The 27534-nt window shown below is 41.8% G+C and overlaps 1 protein-coding gene and 1 long non-coding RNA gene across 7 annotated transcripts in view; one reads left to right on the top strand and one right to left on the bottom strand.

Annotated features, from left to right (window-relative positions):
* Positions 1–379: 379 nt before the first annotated feature.
* On the top strand, positions 380–27371 carry LOC118469851 (uncharacterized). Of its 2 annotated transcripts, XR_008604421.1 has the most exons (3): positions 426–834; positions 1250–1432; positions 26078–27371. It is a non-coding gene; the product is annotated as an uncharacterized LOC118469851 (long non-coding RNA). The 2 variants fall into 2 exon arrangements; XR_008604420.1 differs by lacking the exon at positions 26078–27371 and having other exon boundaries at positions 380–834; positions 1250–1536.
* ncapd3 (non-SMC condensin II complex, subunit D3) overlaps positions 4283–27534 on the bottom strand; it is a 66248-nt gene continuing 42996 nt past the window's right edge. For 3 of the 5 annotated variants that reach the window (XM_055018848.1, XM_055018849.1, XM_055018850.1), the window contains 23 exons: positions 25922–26014; positions 25692–25768; positions 25380–25514; positions 24941–25161; positions 24501–24692; positions 24289–24386; positions 24085–24194; positions 23127–23234; positions 17906–18020; positions 16625–16720; positions 15628–15866; positions 15088–15167; positions 13979–14116; positions 13709–13842; positions 13257–13453; positions 10602–10712; positions 10155–10322; positions 9586–9698; positions 9291–9355; positions 5478–5525; positions 4987–5046; positions 4733–4781; positions 4283–4527 (listed from right to left, as the gene is read on the bottom strand). In XM_055018848.1, coding sequence (XP_054874823.1) covers positions 4458–4527; positions 4733–4781; positions 4987–5046; positions 5478–5525; positions 9291–9355; positions 9586–9698; positions 10155–10322; positions 10602–10712; positions 13257–13453; positions 13709–13842; positions 13979–14116; positions 15088–15167; positions 15628–15866; positions 16625–16720; positions 17906–18020; positions 23127–23234; positions 24085–24194; positions 24289–24386; positions 24501–24692; positions 24941–25161; positions 25380–25514; positions 25692–25768; positions 25922–26014 — 2717 coding nt within the window. In that variant the 3' untranslated portion in view covers positions 4283–4457. The remainder of the gene's footprint in view (positions 4528–4732; positions 4782–4986; positions 5047–5477; positions 5526–9290; positions 9356–9585; positions 9699–10154; positions 10323–10601; positions 10713–13256; positions 13454–13708; positions 13843–13978; positions 14117–15087; positions 15168–15627; positions 15867–16624; positions 16721–17905; positions 18021–23126; positions 23235–24084; positions 24195–24288; positions 24387–24500; positions 24693–24940; positions 25162–25379; positions 25515–25691; positions 25769–25921; positions 26015–27534) is intronic. The other 2 variants (XM_035945204.2, XM_023263798.3) reach the window with 1 other exon arrangement.

The raw sequence follows: 27534 nt of genomic DNA, 5'->3' as shown, positions 1-27534 counted from the left end.
AAACATCATTTGCCTTCATATTTATCACATTTCAAGTCATTCTGAAGAAGAAATTTGTGTTTCAACATGAAGTTCACGTGACTGCAGCCTTCATGATTTTTCTGTACTTAAAATGCTGGTCTTGAGCTGAAATGCACACTTTGGTAAAATATGTTGTCCCCGCAATTCCGTCAAAAGAAACCAACGTAAACATCATTTGACTTCAAATTTATCACATTTCAAGTCGTTCTGAGAAAGAAATTTTAAAACATGAAGTTCACGTCACTGCAGCCTTCATGATTTTTATGCGGTTAAAATGCTGTTCTTGAGCTGAAATGCACAATTTGGTAAAATATTGTAGCAGGATAGTCCTTCCCAAGGTCTGTGTCTGTGTTCTTCTGGGCTGCACGGGGCCATAAACCAATCGGGGCACGCCCACCAGCTATAAAAGCTGGGGAGCGGCCCCCTATACGTTCTCGCTCTCTCTCTCTCGCTGAGGCTGAAGCCACGCCCTATTCCGGTTGCTCGCCCTGGTTTGTTACCGGTGTTTAGAACTTTCGGCGTGTTATCGTGATTGGCGTCGGGTAGCTACGTTTAGTGTTACCAACGGAAGCTACAGCGGCTGGAGCGGCTCCTGACGTGCTCTCCCTTGTGTGTATGTGTGTGTGTGCCACGCAGCTGCCCAGAGTGGCAGCGTCAAGGACCCGCTGCTGTTTTGCCTTGCTGTTGTTTTGCTCCACTTTGGCCATGTATCTGTGATGGGCTTGCTATACGGCTAACTGCAGCTAGCCTCCGTTATTTCTCTGCCTCATCGGCCTGGTCTGCTTCCCCTCGGCGTCGGCCGGGTTAGACCAGGTAGCTTGGGAGTTGGATTTCCTTTGGAATTGAATATTTATCTTCCTGTTTTTAACATTCGTACGCTTTGTGTTTTTATTTGTGTCCACAGCTTTATGGGTGGATATTATTTGGGGTTTAGTTTCTTTTTGTTTGGCCTTATGGCCTATATTGGTTTGATTAATTAAGATCAATTTTCTATTTTATTTGTTATTTGGTTAGCTGTGTCTAAAGGATTGGTTTAGTTTCTTTTTTTACTTTGAACTTTAAATGTCCGTGATTCTTGGTATATTTTTGGTATTTTGTATTCTGGGTTTAAATGTTTCTTTTGTGATGTTTAGTTTATAGGATTTTTGTTCTTGTTTATAGTTTAATTTCTTACTTTGTTTATTGTTTATTTTGTGTTCCCACTAATCCCCCTTTTGTTTGGTTTCAGAGGCTGAGCACCTGTGGCAGGGAACGTGGTGTCGTCGGTGGTGGTATCCCTCCCCGTGTGATGTGTGAACCCTGGGTATTTTTCATTTAATCCATCACGTGTGTGTGTGTGTGCGATTTTATTCACCTGGTGACCTCTCCCTGGGCCCTGTTCCTCCCCTCCGGTGATACATCCTGCCACATGGTAAGCAACAGCCTCTGCCCCTTTGCACCTCCCTCCCTTTGTTTTATCTAGTTGTTTTAATTGATTTTAACTTGATTGTCAATAAAATTTGATTACTTAATTGAGCGACCACGTCTCTTGCCTGGTGGTATACGGACCTGTGTGCCTCAGATAAATTATTAAGAGGCAGAACTGTCCTTGGGGGTGTCCCCCCCCAAGGTGGCGTTGTCGAGCTTAGCTTAAGAGCTACTGGGCAATTTGACCCTGGCCCTAGCTCTAAACGCTCCCCGTATTCTGCAGCCCTCCTAGCTTGCTGCTACTACACTCGCCACAATCTGGCGTTGTCGGCAGTATTATTACCACTTGATAGCAGAGACGTGTGTTCTTTTATTTCCCAACCTGCTAATGGTATCACTGGGACATGTTGTATATGTATAGATTGTATATGTATGCCCTTGTGTTCTGAGGCAAAACAGCAGCGGTGTCTGATTTATTTATTTATTTTTTGTTCTGTACCCGCATCACACCTTGGTAGGGGTTAATTTGTTTTTTTTTGCTGCTCTCCCACTGCTAGCTAAGCTAGTTTTACTGCCAGTTTCCCCTCAGTGATTAACATCTAGTCATGGCTGAGGAAATACAAGAATTAAGGAATTTAGTGGCCCAGTTAAGGGCAGAGAACGAAAGACTGCGCCAGGACCAGGCTGCAGCCACGCCCGGCCCTAGCACCATGCCTTCAGCTTCGGGGCCTCCTATCGCTATTTCCTCTGCTAGTGCTCCCTTGACAGAGAGACTGGTATTTATTCCAAGAGACCGAAAATGTCCCATGTTTAGGGGAAGGTCAGGCATAGGGTTGGCAGAATGGATTGAAGAAGTGCAGGCTTGTATGAGGGCACGCCACTTATCAGTAGCTGATCAGGCATTTTTTCTCTTTGACCACTTCATGATTTTTGTGCGCTTACAATGCTGTTCTTGAGCTGAAATGCACACTTTGGTAAAATATGTTGTCCCCGCAATTCCTTCAATCCAAACCAAATTAAACGTCATTTGCCTTCATGTTTATCGAATTTCAAATCGTTCTAAGAAATTTGTTTGAAAACATGTTCACGTCACTGCAGCTGTCATGATTTTTGTGCGTTTAAAATGCTGTTCTTGAGCTGAAATGCACACTTTGGTAAAATATGTTGTCTCGGCAATTCCTTCAACTCATATCAATTTAAACATCATTTGCCTTCATATTTATCACATTTCAAGTCATTCTGAAGAAGAAATTTGTGTTTCAACATGAAGTTCACGTGACTGCAGCCTTCATGATTTTTCTGTACTTAAAATGCTGGTCTTGAGCTGAAATGCACACTTTGGTAAAATATGTTGTCCCCGCAATTCCGTCAAAAGAAACCAACGTAAACATCATTTGACTTCAAATTTATCACATTTCAAGTCGTTCTGAGAAAGAAATTTGTGTTTCAACATGAAGTTCACATCACTGCAGCCTTCATGATTTTTATGCGGTTAAAATGCTGTTCTTGAGCTGAAATGCACACTTTGGTAAAATATGTTGTTCCCGCAATTCCTTCAATCCAAACCAAATTAAACGTCATTTTGCCTTCATGTTTGTCGAATTCCAAATCGTTCTGAGAAAGAAATTTGTTTGAAAACATGAAGTTCACGTCACTCCAGCCTTCATGATTTTTATGTGCTTAAAATGCTGTTCTTGAGCTGAAATGCACACTTTGGTAAAATATGTTGTCCCCGCAATTCCTTCAATTTATATCAACTTAAACATCATTTGCCTTCATATTTATCATATTTCAAGTCATTCTGAACAAGAAATTTGTTTGAAAACATGAAGTTCACGTTACTGCAGCCTTCATGATTTTTATACGCTTCAAATGCTGTTCCTGAGCTGAAATGCACACTTTAGTAAAATATGTTGTCCTCGCAATTATTATTCAAAATGCAAATCTTCTGGCTTTAAGAAACATTAAAAAAGAGAAAGAAAATGTTCTAGTCAGGAACAATTGCTTCTTTTTTTGGATCAAGCAGAGGAAAAAAATTGGACTAACTCAATTCTGAGGAAACTATTGGATGTCTGACAGCAAGTGGATTTTTTTTTAACCATACATACACTGTTAACACAGGTTTTCTTTTGTCACCCGACAACGTATGAGAGTCAAAATGAGGATGCTTCATAAAACACATAAAAACTCAATGTTTTTGTCAAGGAATAGTAAAGTAGAAATGCAATTTTTTTAAAAAGTAGTCCCTTTATTCATTTACAGGATATATCGGCAAGGGGTCATGAAAAGCCGCACCTACAAACATCTGAGAAACACTAGAATCGAAACTCCAGTTAAACTTGAACACTGTTCAGAGCAGAGGAGGGCTATGCACCTATTCTAATAACATCCATCCATCCATTCATCCATTATCTATTTACCACTTAATCCTCATAAGGTTTAAGTGGTAAATAGTACTACTATCAGCAAGTAGCATGACTTCCTCTAATGCTGAGAATGCTGGATTGTTGGCTAACTGGGTATTTATGGTGTTTGTTCAGTGATGTGCCAATGGTTGCTTTACATATCCAGTGTATTTATATCACCAGACAGCTAGTTAGACAAATTACCACAGTTTGGGAACCTTACTGCCTTGACCTTCAATTACAAAAACAATGGTGCAGTGTTTTTGTGTGGAGTTTAACAGTAGTGAATGAGATAACTTGATAAAATTACACTGTTTTGGACAAACGTATTCACAAAGACAGATTTGGTTGGTTTCCTCCCAACTAAACATTGTTGCATGTTGAATCAGACACTGTAATTCTGTGCAAGAACCTTTAAATACATCTCCTCTCTAGAAAACTGTCACAGCTTGTTTATTTAAATTTGTAGAAGAGTTTTATTAACAAAAATACGACATACAAACAGTGACAAATTCATCAAAAGGTCAGGGATATCAATAAACAGCATGTAGGTGAAAATACAAATGTAAGGTATTTAGTGGAGTTAGAGTCCTGACAAAAAAACAGAAATAAGCAGTATGCCAACTAAACTCTGGATGAGCTTTTCTTCTGGCGTAAAGGAGACTGCACATTCCACTGCCTTGGTCCTGGAGCTCTGAAACACAACACAGCTAAAGTTTAAACTAAATTTTTTTACACAGAAAGCTTCTCTTTAGCACACACTATACATGGAATATGTATATAAATGTGTATGCAAACAGGATACACATGCTACAGGGAAAAAAAAGCTGTGATCTCCTTTAACTGCTTTATTAACTGCACGGACTTTGTGAAACAGATGACAACAGTAGTGCACTTACTGCTGTTCTTTGGATTTCACATGAAGAACACTGACCTCCTCAACAAGACCTGCGAGGACACAGTACACACCATTAAACCGTAAGCCTAAACTTCAAACCACATAGTACCAAATGAAACTTGAAGCCTGTGTACCTCACACCTTGATTGTTTCAAGTTGTGGAAGAATTTGAGGGTAATTTATAACATGAAAGGAGGTTCTTATTCTCCCGAGTACCATATTATTGAGACTGAAAATGAAGTCAGAGAAACTTACTTGTTCCACCATGGTCACTGAAAATGGCACTGACTTCAAAGGTTAAGTTGACATTGACACCTACGTCACAGGAAGGAGCACACATATAGTTGAGGATTTAGGATGAGTGTTTAGGGATGGGAAATAAGGTGAAATCACAATAATGGCAAATCTGCACCAATGATGAAATACAGATTTGACTGAACGATTAAGTCAGGTAAAGGAAGAGAAGTTGCATCATATTTGCTTAGATGAAACAAATGTACTTGAATGAGAAAATCATCCAGACACTGAGAATATCATTGCGTTCAGAAGAGTAAGTGAAGTACTTCGTCAAAGAAATGTGTGAAAATTGGTACTAGATAGACTCAATTCAAAAACCATCTGGTTGCTAGTGGTCCGGCGCCTTTGGTGCATGAATACACGCTGATTTTGTGGACAGCAGTATGCAATGAATATCAAGTGTGTAATGAGGATGTGTTGGAGGTTTAGACAGCACTGTGGGCTTTTACCTTTTGGTGTGCTGATGGCTCTGTCATTCACAACTCCTCTAGGTACCACTGAAACAAAGTCAAAAAAATATGTACACAGTCAGGCTGTTGTCACTCCATTTAACACTGATGTTGAGTACAAACATTTCCAGTTGTCAGACTTGACATTTAACATTTATTCTCTTTTAGCTGTATTAGGCTTACGATCAAACTATAACAGTTAAGAATTGTATTACAATGTATGCTACTGTTCAAAAGTTTGGGGTCACCCAGACAATTTCATGTTTTCCATGAAAACTCACACTTTTATTCATGTGCTAACATAATTTCACAAGGGTTTTCTAATCATCAATTAGCCTTTTCAACACCATTAGCCAACAATGTAGCATTAGAAGACAGGAGTGATGGTTGCTGGAAATGGGCGTCTGTACCTCTATGTAGATATTCCATTAAAAATCAGCTGTTTCCAGCTAGAATAGTCATTTATCCAGGGTTCCCACTCTTTCCTTGAAATTATTTTCCAGGACTTTTCCAGGGCATTTTCAGCCGGTACAGACACATGTTATCACGTCATACACTAATACATTCCCATCCCCCTCATTCTTTGGAAGTGTTCTTTACTACAGTTGTAACTTGCATTTACCCAGTTTGTTTCTATATTTATTACTCAGACATTTGATGTGCAGTCTATGGCTATAATTTATCAATGAAAAATAATTATGACAAATGTATCATAGAATAATGCAAACACACCCACAGATTACAGTCTAGCACTTCACTAACATGACAAACTGGAGTTACAGTGTTCAATTGGGTAATTCCTAACTCAACTTTCTCTTCTCTCTTACTTTCTCTGGAGCAATTCATTTAAAAATATTTGTATATTTTCAATAAATCACTGAAAAACAATTTCCTTTGTTTCATATCAGTTTACTGCACAACTCATTGTTTATGCATCTGGCACCTGCATTTCTCTAACATAATTAAAATCAAAATCACTGCCAAAATACCCAAGCAAATCATAAACTGTCATAAATATAACAAAAACATCAAAATAAAATTTTATCCTGGAGTGCAATAAGGTCAATATAAAACACAGCAATGTCATTCTAATAAAAATGCTCCTCAAAAAATTTGCTCAGTTATTTTAGTTTCTTGACACTCTCCTGCAGGCTTTCCAGTGTTTTTGCTAGAGCATCCAGCTCTTCCTTTTTCTCTGCCACACTTCTCCAATGCGCATTTGATTTAGTCAGCAATGTGAAGTCCTGTTTTTTTTGTGCATTCACTGCCATTTTGTAGTAAGAGGACAACACACATTTGAAACTGTCTATTACTGCCCATTTTGTTGTTTAATCAACCTGTCAAGCCCATTGAATTGCATTTGATTTGTTTAAAAGTTACAAAATAAAGTCAAATTAACTGATTGATAGCTGTAATGCTAATTTAGCCATGTTAAATCACATTCATTTATGCTAACAACAGTGGAAATAAGAAATGCAGGGGTCAGGGATGAAGCAGCAATTTTAAAACCGAAGGTGTTCTAAGATGCCACCCTGCCCATCCCCCGCCACTGCTGCCGCCACCACCGCTTTAGTATTAAACCAGTTCGAATCAAACTACGCACTATTTCCCTATTTATGTATTTTCATTCCATTTGAACGGCATGAAATGCTTCTTTGGCCAAAAGATGTGTATATGTATGTAAATTACATGAAGATAATGTTCTTTTCCTCAACCTCCTAAGCCCATATGGAGCCTAATATGGCTCTGCTGGCCTACTGAAGAATTTAATGCAAAAATATGGACATAAATGCCACAATGTGCTCCAACTGTAAGAAAATGTGCCCAGAAAATGACAGAACGAAGCCAAAATGTGCCCTTAATACAACAAAATGTATCTTAACATGCCCAGGAAATTCCAAAATGAACCTGAAAAATACCAAAATGTGCTCTTGGTATGCCAATATATACCTGAAATGTTCAAAAATGTGATCAGATTATAAAAAAAAATTTTACCCCATAATATGCCAAAATATGTCCCCCAGTGTTCCAAAAGATAACCCTAAATATGCCATATCCAGAATATGCCCAAATATAGCTTCATTTGCTGATCCGGGTTTAAGAGGGTAAAGTTTGGTTCAGTGAGGAAAAAATGTGCACAATAACATGTAAACAGTAGCCAGGACAATTCACCCTCGGGTTCATCTGGTCCCGGTCTCCCCTAGTTCCAACGTTTATGACCTTCTTTATTGAGAACCTTTGCCCTCTGATATTCTGTGTAAGTGGTTGCAGGCCGACATGTTGATGGTTTACTCTGTAGTAATTGGATATATTTGCTTATTAGCGTGTACACGCTAAATTCACGTTCCATGTCTGCAACTCACCCACTGAGACGTAGGAGGTGTAGTATGCGATGTCACCGTGATGTCACCATCATATGGAGGCGGACAGTCCGCTACAGAGACGTCATGTATCTGTTTTGACTGGCGTCATTGACTGAAAGTTTGATTCCAGACATGAAGCGCTCAGCTGCACCTCAACTGTTGTGGGAAGATGTAGTTTATGCGGACACCACCACACGTGTCTGTAGTAAGGGTGTAGTAAGTAAATGATGTTTAAGTAAAAGCGCGGGTTTCGCAACACCCACACCCCCCCGGGGTGCTACGCCCATGCTAGCGGTTCAAATGAACATGTCATAGTTACAGTCTTCTCATTGTAAAGGTGCCCCTCTTCGCTGTGGTCTCTGTGCGCATCTCACTCTGTTGAAAACTACTTTTATTGGAAATTAACGAGATTAAGTCGACGTGAAAAGTTGTTAATCTCTCTAATTTCTTCTCTCCATCTATCTGTGCACATAGTAATACAACAGAATTCCTAATGTTGTTTTCATTCACATACTTTTGTCAGACAATAAAACAAGTGTGAAATACTGAGTGAAACGTGGCCCATTAAGATTACCTGTTAAACTCCCGCTGTGCTGAAATCAGAGCTGTGTTGCATCTCGTAGCGCACAGCCAACTCAGTAACCGACACGCCCAGTAGAACTCTCCTCTGCCTGTCACTCAACGGAGGACAGAGAGGAGCCTGTGGCCGCCCACGGTAGAGAAAACCCTCACACTCGTGACACTAGCGACACTTTTCAACTTACAGTCACTAGTTTTGTCTCGAGGCAATAAGTCCTTAACGGGGTCTGAAAAGTCGCTAAATGTGGCGACAAAGTCAATTGGAAGAACTGGGTTGCAGAACTGCTCGAAGTAGAAATGCAAATTTGATTGGATGGTAGCATCACATGGGGCGCTGCGCCGGCTAGAAGCAGAGAAGCGCTATGCCTCAATGTTGCCCAGAAGACAACAGCGCATAACTTTTAACCCGTTTGCATTGGCAGGCGGAGGATAAATATCTTTCCAGGATAAGTTAACCGTTTCCAGGACATTTGACCTTTTTTCTCATTTTCCATATGTTTTCCATGACTGGAAAATTGGTCAATCATTTTTCCAGGTTTTCCAGGACACATGGCAATCCTGTTTATCACATGAACAGTGTCTAGACTGTATGTCTGATTAATTTAATGTCATCTTCACTGAAAAAAAAGCTTTTCTTTCAAAAATAAGGACATTTCTTAGTGACCCTAAACTTTTCAACAGTAGGATACATACTACTGAACAACAGGTAGTGATTTATCTAATAACTATACAAAATTACGTTCTAAACATTTTTCGTATCGCCAATATCCTCATTTTTTCATTTACTTTTCGACCTGCTATACTCAGTGGAAGTTCAGGTAACTTTCCTTAGACATACTAAATAGTAGTTTAATCCTCCAGTCTGTCATACCTGTTCCTTCCAGCATGACTGATTTAGACTGGACATGATCCTCTTGTCTTGATCTGTGTGCACGGCTGATAGAACACAAACACACAGTATAAGCACACACATAAAACATTTTTTAATCCAAGCTGGGAACAAGGTTTAAAAAAAAAAAAGATTTTCACCGCAGAGTGGTTCAGTCTGCAATATGTAGTCATTACTGGTCACATGAAGTCCTTTTTTTTTTTGTAAGTCACTCAGACTTAAGAAAACAAGGGAAAACACAAAGTGGTATGAGATCCTCTTGTTAATGGAAACGTACCTGTCAGTGTGTGCCAGTCTGGCAGACTCTCGGTTCGAACGAGGTGGCTGCGGTGTGGCAAAAACAAAAGGAAGGAGGGGCCCGGGCCTGGTAGGAGCACCCTGAACTGAAACCTGAAGAGAGAGCAGAATCACAGAGATACCTTTAATAGCAACTAAAAGACACTAGAATAAGAAAATAACTTAAATATAACAGCTTCTAAAAATAATCTGTTATTCTTAAACATGACAAGATAATGCTGACAAAAACGAAAAACAAAACAATAGTAGTGGTAATATTATGTTGAAATGTGTCTATGTTCTAACCCAGTTTGAACTGGAAATAGCTATTTTGACCTAGATAATGAAATGACACAATGAAAGCATCTGTGGACTGGTCAGTGGCCCTCACATTGATACACATTAGGTAAAGCCTATTATTTCAGCTGTATTCCTTTTTTTAATTAAATTGTACTCATGCAGGCAAACCTGTTTAAAATTACTTATCATAAAGAGTTATACAGATGGTAAAATACTATTGGTTGTTTTTTAGTTTCATATTGATGCTTTTTGGATGTGGTGTGTTCTGACCTGTGCAGAGGGCGTCTTGGTCTTTTCTGTCAGGCTGCAGTTGTCCATCTGTTTCTGCATTTCTCTTTCTCTCTCTGATGTCCTCAGAGCAAACTCCACTTCAGCTGCCAGCTGCTCATCTCCAGAGAAGAACTCCTTCACCTCGTTACGGTAGTCTTGCATTTTCACCTGAAGGAAGAGCCATGTCATTGCCATACATTTCCATGTAGAGACACACAAAAGCTCCTAACCTCAGGGCCATGCATAGCATTTTCAGAATATTTCTGATTCCTCTTTTATAATGAGTCCACATCCCTCAACCAGTCTGATCTAGTTGTTTTAAAAGTGATTCACCGGTTGTTTGTTACGAAATAGATGAATGGAAACATGTACATGCTGTTCACAAGTTTCCACTTCATTAACCCAACAGTTAAGTAGAGAGCATCCACATATCTATGCTGGTCTCACCTGGAGGTAGGCCATGAGGTCTCTGAGGACAGGAGAACGCTTTTCCTCCAGTAGGTTCTTCAGGCTGATGATTAGAGGAACAGTGTTGTCTATGAAGGCCTTCTTCTGGACCTGTGGATAAAAGCAGGGGGCTGAGAGGAGCTCCCCTGAACGTTCCCCAGAATCTTCTACGGGAAGATAACACCTGGTACCTGACTCACCTCTTCGTAGAACCATACATTACATACAATACAATACAATAATGATGAGTAGGGATCGAAATGTGGAAGTCTGTAATTATTATATTACAATTACTAATTCTTTCTGTGTTAAGAGGACAGACCAGTCTTGGAGGTGCTAATGGTAGCTTGGCACAGAGGTTTGAGGTAAAGGGAGGTGTTACCGATGCCAAAACAAAATAAATGTTACTTAGTGCTGGGCGATAGGGAAAAAAATCATATATCACGATATGGATTATTTTATATCACGATAACGATATATATGACGATATACCACAACAAAGTATGTTTTCAGTTATTCTCTGAAAAGTTTGACAAAAATTTCATTGCTTACTTTTCTCCATGAAACTTCAACCTGTTGCTAGGGCTGGACCCGAATATTCGGTCCCCATGGTGGTATGCCGATATTAATTTTGAGATCCGAATATTCGCCCCCCCATCCCCCACCCCCACCCCCCGTCGGGCATGACGAACCGAGCCGAAAATTTGGCTCTTTCCTCCGTTAGCTCACCGCCTCTGACCTCACGGACCGAACCGAATATTCGGGTCGTTCTTCCGTCCGTCCGTCAACACCCCCCCACCCCCCGGACGTTAAGGTGGGGACCGAATATCCAGAGCCCAGAAACTGCTATTCGGGCCAGCCCTACCTGTTGCGCGTCCATCGCTCAGCACTCATGAGTTAAGTAACATAAAGCATGTCGCAAACCCGCGTGAGAATCAAAGAACGTAAAGCAGCGTCATGTCGCAAAAACCACAAGACGGAGATTCTTTGCGAAAAATCTCTTATTCTTCTTTATTTTCACTTATATAAACTTGGAGTATGCATAGTGACAAGAAAACACTAATACAATCGTCGCAGGCTATTTAATGATATATTTGCTGTAATAATTGATAAAATTAGGTTAGAAACGATAGAAACGATAGAAGAGAAATGGCACGATAGACACTTTTCTATCGTTCTCACGATATGTATCGTCATATCGCCCAGCAATAATGTTACTATTTCAAAAGTCGTCTTATTTACATGTTGTAGGACCTTAGCGGGCACACCAATGACATCTACATAGGAATGTGAACTGTGCAAATGAGATCAGGAGTTCGCTAAGCCAAGCTAGCTGCTGCCCTCTAAATTCCAAGCTGCCTGCTTATGAACCCACAATGTGCAGAACTCTGTTTTTGCATATGTACAATACAAAAGTTGTTTCATGTACACTACCGTTCAAAAGTTTGGGGTCACCCACACAATTTCATGTTTTCCACGTAAACTTATACTTTTATTCATGTGCTAACATAATTGCACAAGGGTTTTTTAATCATCAAAAAGTCTTTCAACACCATTAGCTAACACAATGTACCATTAGAACACAGGAGTGGTGGTTGCTGGAAATGGGCCTCTGTACTCCTGTGTAGATATTCCATTAAAAATCAGCCGTTTCCAGTAGAGGTCGACCGATATGGGATTTTCAAAGGCCGATACCAATACCGATTTTTTAAAAAATTTTCAGCCGATGGCCGATATCTAAAGCCGATTGTAGAAGCCGATTTTTAAGGCCGATATCCTTTTTTTTTTTTTTTAAAGCACATTACATCGATTATAAAAGGCAATTTAAACACTAAAAGTATATACATGTATATATTACAAATTAAATACACTAGTAGAACATTTATTGAACACAAAAAGTGAAAAAGTACAATAACATAAAAAAATACTTAAAGTTTACAAAAAATACAATTTAAAAAGTAACCTGAAAGTGCAATTGCTTGTTCAAGTATAAAAGATAAACATGATCACAAAATAAAAACTGTAACAAATGTCAAGTCAGGCCACCATCGCAATCGACGGGGGGGGGGGCTAAAAAGGCTAAATCAACATTGCATTTTCTCTCTTACCAACAAACAAATCTCTTACCTGTTTTTTTATTTGTTTTTTTTTTTACCAAATAAGCAGGTGTGGAGCGAGGCTTGTTGTTGCCTGGCTCACTCGCTCTGCTCATGCTCCGCTCTCTGAGTGCCGGGGGTCCTTCTAAGGGAAAAGCGGTCGCGGCAGCTGCCCGTATGGGTGCCTGATCACAAATCGGCTTTTTATTTGCAAATATTGGCCGATGGCCGATATTGAAAAAGTCCATATATCGGCCCAAAATATCGGCCGGCCGATATATCGGCCGGCCGATATATCGGTCGACCTCTAGTTTCCAGCTACAATAGTCATTTATCACATTAACAATGTCTAGACTCTATTCAAAAATAGGGACATTTCTATGTGACCCCAAACTTTTAAACGGTAGTGGAAGTGTGGGGTATTTTAAAGTTGTGGCCATATTTGACAGAGCGAAACCAAAAATCTAATGCACTGTAATAGTAATGAGCAATGTAACACTTCACTTCTACCAATTAGTAATTAGTGGAGTTTTCAAGGAATGTGGCCAGACTTGCTTACCTGTGACACCACCTTCTTCTGTGCAGCCTGCAGGACCGCCTTAGTCATGGTGGCCATGTTCTCCTCCTCGGGCTCCTCCCCAGCTGGAGTTAATATGGCCTGCACGTTCATCTCCTTTAGACTCAAGATGCTGAAGGTCTCTGACAAAATTTCCGCACCATCTGCATCCAGCGGCAGCTCCTCATCTGCAAAGCATGCTGTGATAGGAAAAGTTATAACAGTGAGTGAGAGTCACAAAGAGTTTTTCTTCAGGCTAATACAGATCTAGGCCCAAATTGGAGTTTACTGACAGTCCAGAATTCACTAAGAAAATGTGTTAAGATGCCCCAACATGTTCACAGTTCATACATCATCCATAGAATAAACTTATTCTTCAAAACCAGACAGAGGTAGAAGAAGGATTCTATTCTTTCCAGCTTTGGCTTTGCTTCTGAGTCCATGCATTTGCTTACCTAAGATGGTCTGGTTGATCTTGTTGGCGATGTTGAAGCGCTGGGCATCTGTAAAGTGCTCCAAAAGGAAGTGGTAGATTCGAAAGCGTTTCTCGCGATGCTGAGCTCCTTTCAGAGAGAACTGAACCTTTTCTCTGTGCAAATTTTAAAGGTAAGTAATCAACGACTCAAAAATAATTAAATTAATTCACAAAAAAGTCCTTGCATGTAGTGTAACAAGACACACTGTACTGTTTTGTCTTGCTAATGTGGACTACAACTGCTTCATACCTCTCAGTTTGAGGGAACTTGTTGTAGGAATTGTGTTTGTTGTAAGAGTTGAAGTGGAAGACGCACTCAATGAAGTGCTGACTGAACATTTCTGGGGTCTTCTTCAGCAGCAGGTGTAGTAGGCAGTATTCACACAGACTGGCAAAAAAAAACAAGAAGGGCTTACATTAACAACATGCACTATGACGTTGTCACTATGCTCAGTGAGCACTTTATTAGAGCAGCATATTAATCCTGGCAGAGGCTTCCCTTTGCTTTGAAACAGCCTCAGTTTTTGGTGTTATGGTTTTTACAAGATGATGGAAACCTTCCTCTGAGATTCCGCTCCTAGTTAAAATAATTTATCACTTCATTTTTGCAGATTTATCAGCCCTTCAGGCTGCCATATCCCAAAGGTGTTCCACTGGATTCATATGGGGTGACTGGGGAGGCCATTGAACTGACTGTGATGTTCATTAAACCAGTTTGAGATGAGTTTTGTTTTGTGACATGGCGCATTATCCTGTTGGAAGCAGCCAATAGAAGATGGCACACTGTGGCAACAAAAGGACAAACACGGCTGTAAACAAGACTCAGATAGGGTGTTGCATTGAAACGATAACGGATTGGCTTTAAGGGAAACAAATGAAAACATTTCCCACACCATTATACCACTGCATGCATAAGGCATATTGGATCCACGCTGATGCCAAATTCCGAGCCTACAATCTAAAGGTACTCCAATTAAAAATATTGGTGAGTGTATAATTGTTGTCTTGAATGTCAAAAAATATATAAAAATATTTTGGCATATAATGCTACTTTGTGTTTGTACATAACACCAAGAGCAAAAAAGAACGCAGTATTACGTTATGTCATTTAAAGATACAAATACTGTCTCAATTTGTAAAATATATCCCTATGATATTACAGCTCTTTGCTATGTTTTATTATTATAAAATTATGAGTACATCATGCTGCCCCAGTATAACTGGATATTCACAACAGGACACTGCTGCAGACTTCCCAACACTGCCAGCATTTGCTGCCTAGAGCTATCCTGTGATCTACACAGTTCTAAAAGTACAGAGGTTTACTTCGTTATCATCTATCTATGCAGTGGGATTTACCTGGCGATAGCAGGGTCTGGGTCAACCAGCGCTACCATGAAGTGAAAGAAAAGGGAGCCCTTCCATTTCACAAATTCCTCCTAGGAAAAAGAACAGAGGCAGAAAGAGAGCCATCAGGAACCCTGCTTAAGAATTATTGGTAGAGGAATCCCTTTAGCAGTGCTGTAAACCATTTCAATGGATCATGTGGGTGGCTGCCAAAAGCACACAGTTTAGGTGAAAATGGCCACTTAACTAAATATTAGCATTTCTGTATGTATAATATTGACCCAGCAGATGCTATTTTTCCACAAGACCTAGAATAAATCTATGAAAGAACCAAAATACATGTTATTTTTTTGTAACAAAGATGCATGTGCTGTAATGACTCCATCATAGAAAATTATGTTGTTAAGTTATGGGAGTCATTGAAAACTTAAGACTGCCACAATATATATGGCCTTTACAAGTCTATGAAAACTTTTATTCACAAACTTTTGTTGTTTGTATATAACTACATTCATTTTCAACCAGTGGCCTGAAGAAATGAACAAAATCTACCTGAAGCAGGTTGGTCAGCATTATGAGAGTCTGCTCCCTGATGACAGCGTCACTGTCCCGCAGACAGGCAGAGATGTTGGGGATGTAGTGATCCACAACGTTGGTGTATCGAACGGACATATCACACATGATCACCACCACATTGTTGCGCACAGCAACCTCCGTGCCAACTTCCAGCTCCCTGGCGAACACTGGCAGGTACCTGTGGACTAGTTCTTCATGCTGCAGACACATTTTACCTGATCCAAACAGAAATTCCACAGAGGAAATATTAAAAGTGTGATAAAATGCTCAAACACACGTGAGCCATTTCCTCTCACCAGATTTTTAAAGAAGTTCATGCCTTAGTATCTCATATTGGTCAGATTTTTTTTCTGGGCATAAGTATAATGTGTAAAATTTGGGGTCATAGGTAACAGTAGTTTTTGAGTTTAAAAAAATCTTAAAAAGGGGTGGGGTCATTGTAAGCTTTATGCCTTTTTCTTTCTGTCTATCTGTGTAGCAATGTTTGAAGTGCCATAACTTGAGAATAATGTAGCTATAGTCCTAAAATGTTACAGAGTCATTGATGTCTACATATGGTCTTAAATGGTACAACACTTCTTTGATAGAACAATACACACCAGCTCATCATATAAATTGTTTGTATTGTTCTATCAAAGCACGGTTGTACCGTTAAAGAACATATGTAGATATCGATCACCCTGTAACATGTCAGGCCTCTAGCTACATTATTTGTCAGGTTATGACACTTCCAAAACTGCGTCACAGATTGTGTGAAGAAAATTATGCAAAAATGGACATGACCGTATCCCTGTTTAAGAAGTTTTAACTCAACAGCCAATGATACCAATGAAGCCAGATTTTACATATGATCAACTCAATCAATGTTCACCATTTTATTTTTATTTTTTTCATTCAGTGAATTGAGGCAGGAAGACCCATGCACATGTTGCTTGTTGAGAGGAAGAACACATAAACTAAAAGGAGAGCTTACCTAAAGTGATGACTCCGTGGGCTCTGACTCTGGTAGGCAGAGAGTTTGCTTTGAACTGGGACAGAGGCAGTGAGGCAGGCAGCTCTTCCTGGCCCTCTGTTAACGAAAGACATGAAGAACAAATCAACATTGTCAACCATGTGATCATATGTTATCGCTCGGTATCACTTAGACCTTTATGTCACTCAATTTGTATAGTATCCCTTCGTGTCTCATGAGTTAAGACAACAGTGACAGGATAGTAGAGAGAAGAAGACCGGAAAGTGGGGAGAAGAATGGGGGAAAGACTTGCAGCAAAGGGCCATTCCGTCAGGGACTATAGCCTCTGTTTATGGGTTGCCTGCTCAACCTGTTGAGTTACCGAGGCACTCTTGACTGGATATTTTAAATTGATTAAAATCAAGTGAAATGTTCATGCTCTGCTGGCAGATGATTTTTTGTTGTTTTAGGGAGCTGATTTTGTGCAGTATGGCCTCCTCCTAAGCAATATACTTAAAATACTAGGCAGTTACATAATATTTATACCAAGGACTCAAGCTGTTCCAAAAGGCAGAGATCACATTCAATCTTTAGTAGCAAGTCTGTAAGATTTATCAAATGTGATTTACCTGGATGACATATTTTTCAAGTTGTTTCCTCCACTGTGCCATGATCCTGGAGACCTTTGGCACAAAGCCCAGGACTGCCAAGAAGTTGAACCAGGCTGCCCTTTTGCTACAGCTTAACATCACCCAGCAAGACGCTTGATTGAAACGTCTCATAAATACAAGGGCACATTCCTGGAAGGTTACTTTTTAATGTTAACAAAACTACTGTTTACGTCATCTTTATTGTGATAAAAGATTGAACAGTTACTGCTGTGATCACTTTGTAGTATTACTATCAAAGTATTACAAACTGCTCTACAGTGTTTTGGCATCTGACAAGTCTTTACCATAATCTTTTAGTCCTGTCTCACTGGTACCTTAAAATAACATGTCCACAACAAATGCAACCCCTGTTTTATTGGAGGCCTGTTTTAAAAGGCGTGTTTTCAGTCTGGCTCATTGCTTAATATAACTCACACTGGGACAAATGAAGATGGTCACAGGAAGTGTAAACACTTGCCACTATTATTGGATTGGCTGTGGTGGAAGGAGTGTTGCTGATAACACAATTTTTCTCTCAAATTATCTTTCTGAACTCCAAATCCTGTCTCTAGATGTTCAATCTGAGCATACAAGGAAAAATACAATACGTCAGTCTCAGTGGATCTTAAAACAAATCATCTGTTCTTCGTACCTGGCACTTTGTCAGAATGTGTTGTGAGGACAGATTCGACCAGCAGCACGGTCCTCTTTCCAACCTTCGTGGGACAGTGGAGTGATGCCACACCCAAAGTGTGGAGGTATTTAACCTAGAAGAGACAACACTTTCAGTTCTATCAGAAGCACAAGCACTGGACACTCACTGCAGGGTTTCCTCTACATTCATTGAATCCCATGAATCACTGAATCCCAGCCGCCGCTCCTTCAAATTTATTTATTTATTTATTTTTTTTAAATGGTCGCAAATACTCCACCACCACGTCTCCACCTTTACAGCACTCTTGCACTGTCTCGGGTACTCGTGAGTACTAAGGTAAACGACAGATAACTATCTTGCTTAGTATCTACTCTTTGATACATCGGGTTAATACGATGTTAATCACTCGCACGGCCTTGAAAGTGATGTCACATCAAGCACCCAGGCAGCAGGTCAGAGAGTCAGAGGAGTGTTGTCTTGGAAAATAGGGCAGTGACTTACTGGAGGAAAGTTATTAGCTTAAGATAACTCAGAATAGATTTTACAAGTTAAACAGACATTCGCAAAATATTGATGGCCAGCTAAGGTTATGAATCCGTGTATGGTTTGCTCATTCGTTTTTCCGTTTCAAAATAAAATCTCAAAAGACAATAAACTGCATTGTTTTTTGGTTTTTCAGTTTTTAAAACCTAAATGTAGGTCAGGTGGAGCCACCTACCCTTAAGTAGCCTGCGCTACCATGCAGCATCACTCAAACACCTCTTCTCACTTCGTGTAGCATATCTCAACTTTCTAAGCGATAGCTAGCTTAACTTCATAGATTGGAGCTAACTTGGCTATTGCTCCGTCACCGAACGCTAGCTGCCAAATTTGCAAAATTCCAGCCTTCACCATAGCCTGGAAATTCGACCATTTGACCACACCAAGGTAAGGCGTTTTTACACGGTTTAGCAAACCAGCTAATACTGTTTCGGTTAATTAGCACACCAGCTAACACCATTTTGGTTAATTAGCACACCAGCTAATTCACGGCGTCTCTTGTTCAGCAATCCAGCTAATCAGCATGGACGCCCATGCTCCTCACACCAGAGGAGATGGAGACTCCGGGGACCGGCTCTGTGCCTGTGGCAAGAAAATATAGAGCCGCAACTCACACCAGGTCTGCTCGTTTTGCCTTGGGCTGTAACATGCCCGACAGGCTATCGAAGCCCCAGGTTCATGCGGACACTGCTCCCGCTTCACCATGAAGAGTCTCCGACGATGCCTACACACCAAGCTAGCTTGTCTGGCCAGGAACCCTATTTGCCCGCTGGTGACACACCAGTCACCAGCGAGGCCAAGGACGGGACTGCCATGGACACCGGACCGCGCGCTAGGGTTACCTGGGGTTCCCAGCTAGACCTAGCCGGTCTGGCTCCGCTTATGGAAGACGTACTGGAGTTGGATTATGAGGATGACGACGAGGATACCTTGGAGCTCCTCATATCCGAGGAGGATGAGAGTGAGGACGACGTCCTCATCCCCTCCACTTAGTTTGCCATGCCAGGCGCTGTAGCTGCCCTCAGGGAAGAGGAGGAAGAAGCGGCCGCTTCCCCCTCCACCAGCATGGATATGCAGTCCATGTGCAAACGGGCTGCATCCCGGCTGCACATACCTTAGCCTTGAGTAATAACGGAGACCACCAGATCCCGTTATGAAGGGAAGAAATTGCCCCAGGCTACGAGGACAGCAAAACAGCAACTTCCTGTCTTTCCTGAGCTGCTCGACGAAGTGTCCTCCTCATGGAAGGAACACCCATTCAGCAGCAAAAGCCCGATACACAGAGCTTCCTCCCTGGATTGTGATGGCATGGAGAAGCTTGGCATTCTCTGCATGCCCCCCATGGAGCCGTTAGTCGCCGCGTACCTTCACCCATGGCTGACTACCTCCTCTAGGAACCCCACACTGCTGTCCAAAGCAGACCACTTCCAGTCCGTCATGACGGAGCAAGCTTACAGGGCAGCAGCGCTGACTGTCAGGGCACTGAACGTCTCCTGTATGCTCACAGCATACCAAGCAGAGCTATGTGAGGATATGATGACCAAGCCTGATCCAGCGGTGTGGGACGAGATTACCGTGATAACGGATATCTGCCTCCGTGTACAGCACTGTGTGCTCCAAGCCACGGGAAAATCTCTGGGAATAATGGTGTTGCAGGAAAGAGCCAGATGGCTCAACCTGACCAACCTATCAGACAGAGAAGAGGACATTTTGGACATGCCGGTCATTCCATACGGCATCTTTGGCTCCACTCTCACCTCAATGCAGCAATGCTGCGAGGCGAAAAAGAAGGAGGACGAAGCTCTCCAGCTCTGCCTCCCTCACAAAGCTGAGCCCACACCGGCCCCAGCCCCGCGACAGAGCTTCGCGTTGGCTGCAACGCGGCCTCCAGTCTCTCAGTTTAAAATCCTGACACGGCCTAAAGCCCATCCTGCCCCTACTGCTGCACCCGGACAGGAGGCGAGGACCGGCTGACCCAGAAAGGCCTGACGGCCTCCCCTCTTCCCACCGGTGCCTGTGCTGGCTGTTCCCGTTCACCAGCCCCACCGGTTCTCTTCCATAGTGTGCTACTCCGGGTTTCCCAAGCCCACGAGTCCCTGCCGCTGCAAGCGCTGACGGTACGGCAGCAACGCATCCCAGCGGAGGGGCAAAGAGACTTTGTTGTGAAGACAGCAGGTTCTGTCCCTCATCTAAGTCACACAAGCACACACCATTGTTCTTGTTTAATAAAAAGGTGTTCACTGCCGCATCCAGACCTTTGGTCAAGGGCGCAGTTACAGTTGACAAACGAGAACACAATAAGCAGTTCGGTGCTGGCCCAGCTCCGAACCCGGAGAGGTACAGAATCTGTCAATGCACTAACACCCAGCGCATGCGCAGTGACGCCCAAGGGTCACAACCATATCCGGCCCCATAACACCATTATTGGAGGCCCCGGTGACAGGCAGTGTGTCAGAGGCTGTCACATCTCTCTCTATGATGAGAGAGAGGTGGGCTGTGATCACAAGCTCAGCCTGGGTTCTGAGAACGATTTCACGGGGTTACAGGCTTCAGTTTGCCGCTGTTCCCCCCCGTTTCTCCGGTATAGTGCATTCTCAGGTGTGCAGAGAGTCAGCTCGTGTTCTTCAGGAGGAAATTCACTCGCTGTTGTCAAAGAGAGCAATATGCGTAGTGCCTCCCGAACAATGAGGAGTGGTGTCAGAGGAGAGGGCACATCTCCTTTCAGTGCACTGTTAGTGTAATTTCGTCTTTCCTGCAGAGCTTGATAGACAAACATAAAGCCTTCTCCACAATTAAGGTGTACCTGTCTGCTATTTCAGCATGCCATGTGGGATTTGAAGGAAAGACGGCCAGCCAACATCCTTTGGTCTGCCGTTTTATGAAAGCGGCACGCAGGCTGCTTCCTGTTTCCAGGTCGCTGGCCCCCCGTGGGACTTGGCAGTGGTTTTGGATGGGCTCTCCGGGGCTCCATCTGAACCACTGGAGGAGGTTACCTTGAAGCACCTGTCTCTGAAGACAGGGCTGCTGCTGGTGCTGGCCTCTGCCAAGCGTGAGTGACATTCATGCACTCTTAGTGCACTCCTCATGCACTCGGTTTGCTCCTGGGCACGCCAGGGTGTCACTGAAGCCCCACCTTGCTTTTGTGCCCAAGGTGGTTGGCTCATGCTCTCCCATTGTTCTTACAGCATTTTCTCCACCGCTGCTTTCAAAGTACGTGGTGCGGAGTTTGGGACAGAGAAGTGAAGTCAAGTCGGCACGAGTTCTGACTTTGATTTCCGGTTCTGCTGGTAGCTTCCAAATGGAAAAAGGCTTTGCTTTTTTGTTTAAACCTCAAAATTGGTAAAAATGCAGCATTTTTTTGTTTTACTTTTCATTTTTAAAGATTAATTTTTAAACGAAAAAACAAAACAAAAAAAAACACGATTATTTGTTTTTTCTCATTTTATTTTGAAACGGAAAAACGAATGAGCGAACCATACACGGTGTGTAACATATTGGCAGCTTCAGTTAATTGGGCCCGGTGCCAACTCAGTGTCGCTAACGTGAGTAAACTAATTGATAGCATTAAGCTAATATCTATACACCATGTATGAACAACTGCTGACTGCATTTTCAGATGAGCTTGTTCAAATACTTTTTTTTTAAAAAAAATTAACATTCAGCCTTTAAAAAGCCATTTACAACTGGCCATTCAATAAATAGATTGTACAGGGAAAATCTACAGTCAAGTGTCATTTGTTTACGTTGCCACAGCTCCCGGGGAGCCTACTGCCGCTGTTGAAAAAAATCTTAGAGGAAACACTGCACTGGGTTTGTAAGTTTGACAAATAGAAGATTGCTTTGATAACTTTTTGTCATTTCTAACATTTTCTGGGATCACACATTATAAACTATGATAGAGGTGATCATGTAGTAATGCTGCTGTCAGTACCCTGGAGTTACATTGATTTTCTCAGGCAGTGCTGCGGTCATAAAATAATCATATCAGCCAGCTCCTTCCTGTTCCATGTTCCATATTGGCTGTAATGTAGTTTGTTGTCTAGCAACGGATAAGAGGGCATGGAAGATTTAGCTGCGTTGATGTTATTGCAGCATTTGACTGTAGACAGAACTGTCTACTAATGCAACAATCAATAATCAGAATTGGTAGTGTGAACTTATTATTTTTTACAGAAACAGCATCTTACAAATTAGACTGCATAGTGTAGATTTAACCTGCATCCTCTGCAGTAAAACTGATGTACACCAAGCAGGTGCCAAACCATGCAAAAGATATCAGATTAATAGCACATAAAGACAGTCTGTGGACAGTTGCTTTATGTGTCAGTGGGACAACCCTTATGGCCTGTGGTCTCAGAATTTATTACTAAACAATGTGACTAAAATGGTGTTCTAGAAAGTCTGGCTTGAGGAAGAGTGAGGAGATTGTTTCATTGCTCTCATCTCAAAACGAGCAGAGGGTGAACAGCAGTTGGCTGTGAGAATTATACATGGTGATGAACATAGTATGTGCTGGTGTCATATTAAATAAAACATGCATGCTAAAAAACTAGACATCTTTTGGACTGATGTTTATCCAGCAGAAGAAATATGTTAGGACTGTAAGTTGAGCTTCGACCCGCACGGTCAAGAGGGTGTTGGGTTAACAGGGACAAGTCTGCCAAGCATTACTTCTCACCATCATCTCCTCATTGAGGTTCTGGGTTCCATTTTCATTCAGGATGATGTTGGCTAAATAAGCCTCGCAGACTGACACCAGATCACCACAGTGCTGGTCCAGAAAAGCCTGAAGAATAAGAAATAAAGAAAGAAAGAAAGAAAGAAAGAAAGAAAGAAATTACATCCAGTGTAACATTTAGGACACTGCAAATGGAAACTAGGGATGAATCATATTTTTGATGACATCATGAGGACAGAAAGATTCTTTTTAATCCTACTGTTGCTAAGAACTTGCTCAAAGGCAATCTAAAGGAAACTTTGGATATGTTAGGTTTCTCTGTACGGATTTGTAAGGTCAATTGGGCTGAATTTTGAGTTGACAGACATTGGTTTGACATATTTGGATGCTGGATTTAGAAGTTTACATCTTGTAAAAAATCTGAATTTACACAAAGATTAAGTCAATTAAACATTGAATGGGAGCATGGGGAAGATTTGTGTGGGGTTCACATGTTAGACATTTATCACCTGTGATAAAGGTGATAAATACGAGACACATACCCGCTGTTTGACAAGTAAAAAGTAACTAAATCATTCATGTTTCTGCTGACGTCACTTCCATATCAGACAGTGAGCTTCCTGACTTCTTTAGCAACAGTTATAACAAGGTTTGCTACAGGTCAAAAAAGGAGTCTCCGACACCACAATCCAATATCACATCACCTTTATTTTATTTATGTGTCTAAAGTCTTCCAACTACCCACAATCACATAGAGAAAACAACTGGGCTATTGTTGTTGTTGTAAAAAATTTTTTTATAAAAGATTATTTTTCATAATTTAGCACATTTTACATTCTTTTGTAAGTAAACTGAACTCCTTTTTAAAAAAAAAATCTGAAATCTGCAGATACCCTGATGAAAACAGTTCACGTTTAAATCACAAACATTTTAAAGAATGTAAATGCAAATTTTCAACCTGAGTCTGTTTGATGTCTTCATTTTTGCCAAGTTGATAAAGAGTCTCCACAGCAGGAGTAATCACCTCCAGGGACAAAGTGAATGTCCTCAGCCAAGACATGAGATCAGCTACAGTGAGAGATCGAGGGACAAATAGAGAGATTGAAACAGTTCCAGTTTGGTCCTGTGAATTTTCCTGATATTCCGTTTGACACACACTTACCAACTATCCTGTCTTTGGTATCTTCATTCAGATGTGTGGCAATGTCTCCTATCACACACAGGATGTGACAGCAGGTTGTCACATTTACATCCTTTGAGCTAAGACAATAGGAAAGAAAGAAATTCAGTAAAATCATGTAGATAACATTTCGATTCTCAAAAAAAACGTTAATTCAATGTAAATGTTGCAAATAAATGTTGTGTCCCACTCACCTGACCATGGTGTCCCAGGCATCCAGGATCTTGCCATAGGGTACTCTGTGGGATGAAGTGACAACCTTGGAGAGCAGCAGCCACGCCCCGGCAGCGTGATCAGCCTCAGTGTGCGATACCAGGTTGGTGACGAATGCTGAAGTGAACTTGTTCTGTTTGGACCAGATGGTGAAGGCCCTACTGAAGTACTGGCTGGAAACCCAGAGCAAAATACAACAGCAAGAGCAGTGGTGAGGTATTTGATATTTTCAAGGAAATCCTAGAATTTTTTTCATGCTCCCATTCAATGTTTAACACTAAATTTTGTGCCAAATTCAGTATCCATTATGTTCCCACTATTTTCAGTCTAAATACAAAAAACAAAGCCTTCCGTCTTTCACACAATTTCTGCTATTTCATGTGTCTTATCTTGTATGAGACAAAAACTTGCTTGGCCCAACCTCAGGTTCTGGCACTCGTTACACAGCAGGTCCAACAGGTCCCAGGTCAGCCTCTGACTAACACTCATGTGGGAGCTGGCAGAGTACGGTTTGATCTGACTGAGCAGCACCTGGTCCAGAGCCTCCAGGGCCTTGTCTTGGACAGAGTTCTCAGAGTCCACCACAGCTGGCACCACACCCTGCAGCCACATCTTCTGCACATCTCTGCACTCTGGTTTAGCCTGGTGATAAGAGGAAATAATTAAGCAACTGTGGAAAATGCGTCACACTTCTCCAGTATCCAGATTTTGACTTTAGGCATCAGGAATAAAATATACAATTTTACTTTTATTCTAGACAGTTACTGATATTTATTGTCACTGAACAGAAAGTCTTATTATTGTTTTCTATGTTCTACTGTTGGTTCTTGTGTTGCTCTGAGCTGCTGGATCAGACTCACAGCAAGTAGCTCTCCCACACACTGCAGGGCCTTCTTCTTTACAGACACAGCCGGGTCTCTGCAGCGTTCTGACAGAGTTCCCAGGTTCTCACAGCTCATGGGGATCACACCATGTTTCAGGAGACCCAACAAAGCCTGTGGAAGGTTGATTGAGCACAGAAGGCAAAGGTCATATGTGCATATCTCTGTTCTATCACAAAAATACAGCACAGAAAGCTACTACAGGGTGAAACACACATACTGGTTACTGGTAAGTTATTGTATTCATTACTATTTTAATTTAAAATAGAAGACTTTTTGAATTCCATGTACCTGCAGTGCCGATTTCCTCACGTTGGTCTTTGAGTTTTTTGCACGTCGCAGAAGAAGAGCCAGGTTCTCCTTTGCTGCTTTCAAAGTATATACCTCTTTCAGTCAATCTCAGACATGAAGCCTAATAAAATCTATATAAAGTACTACAAGTTCTTGTACATGTGTTTACAAAATGCTGCCAAACACCTACGACAGAAATCCTTGAAATGACATTCTGACGTTTCTCTTACCGTCATAGCTGGAGCTCTCAGCACTGCTGATCTCCACAGTCCTAAATGGCAGGGTGCGGTAAGTTTTCTGAGTGTGCTGGGACCCTAGAGTTCCTGAAACACAGTCATATCAACACTTTAATAAAACTACTTCTTCTTCTCTTCTTCTGCTCTCAGCTCTCGTAGGAGGCGGTCGCACTTTTCCTTGCTCCGCTATCTCTGTTCCTCCCTACCCTCATGTCTCCCTGCTTGCTGCATTTCTTCGTCTTCGTCTCGTCTGTCTGACTTGGAGCGATTGCTTGGCACTGGACCTTCGAAACACCGATCATGGAATTGATTAACTGGTCTCTCAACGCAATTGACAAGATTGTCGCCACAAAGAGCACAGGCCTAGGGGAGCCTACCTGTCCGGATGGGAGTTTTGCCTCTGGTTACGTGATCGACGCCTGGGGGAAGTGGAAGGGGATCATGTGCCTGGCACCCCTATCCGTGGAGGATGTGGAAGATGTTTATATATTCGGATTTATGATGACAGGCCTGCTGATAATTGGCTTGTTCACTGGCCTGAGCTTCTGGAAAATCAGGAAGACCGCAGACAGAAACGACGTCCAAACTCTGCTGGTCTATGCAAACGAACGGATCACGGCTGCCGATTCTCGGTATGACGAACTCAATCGTAAGATGAACAATTTGATTTGAGTCGCAGATTGGAAGCCATCAGGGTGAGAATCGCTACAGCTGAGGTCTAAAATTGTTGAGAGCAGTAGGGAGAAGGTGAAATTACTTCTCTCCCGCGCAAACGTGAATAACTGATTACATTCTGGCGCCCCTGGAACAATAAACTCCTCTGGAAGTTTCATGGCCAAGAGATAGCTCTCCTACACCCCAACCGAGGATGTCTCCATAGCAACCTTGCTGTGTTATCGCGCTCCCACCCTCGCGAACTGAGACACCGGAGGTCTGAGACGGAAGAAGATGGGCTACACACATACACAAACATTGGACTCATGAACTGAGGACTGAGCTAAACATTCACACACACATTCCCATATCCCCCATCCCCCCCCCCGCCTCCACAAGCTTCCCTCGCTATGCACAGGAGCCAGGAATCCGTGCACCTGCACAGGAACCGGCTAACTGTGCAGTGCTCCCCCCCTCCACCACCCCACATCCTTATCCCAACTATCCTTGTCTAACGTCATGCTTTGCCTGTTTGCGGGTTTGTTTTTTTAGGTTCCTTCTCAAATTGAATTTCCCAACATTGGAGGTTTCATTTGGTACAACGAGCCTTTTATTTTCTTTTACCCTCTGCTATCCCTACCCAGATCCCAACATGTCCTTTTTCTTTTTTCTTCGAGAAAGGTGCGCGCAGCACTGCGCAGCAGCCGGAGCTGTCATTGGCAGGGCAGCTCAAATGAAATTTCGTTGTATATGAAAATGTGCAATGACCAATAAAGATTGATCGATTACACTACTGTGAACCAGGCCTGGGTAAAACAATACAAAAAGCTAAATTGAAATTGAGCACAGAAAAATAAACATTCTTTTGGAAAGCCAAGGCAAGCAGAGATGTTACATCACAAGCTAAAAATGCAGGTAACATTCATGGTGGAAAGAGTAAAAACAGATTGTTT

Source organism: Amphiprion ocellaris, chromosome 16 (genome assembly GCF_022539595.1).
Source record: "Amphiprion ocellaris isolate individual 3 ecotype Okinawa chromosome 16, ASM2253959v1, whole genome shotgun sequence".
Taxonomy (NCBI): domain Eukaryota; kingdom Metazoa; phylum Chordata; class Actinopteri; family Pomacentridae; genus Amphiprion; species Amphiprion ocellaris.
The sequence above is the reverse complement of the archived record's forward strand: the minus strand, read 5'-3'. Positions and strand labels throughout refer to the sequence as shown.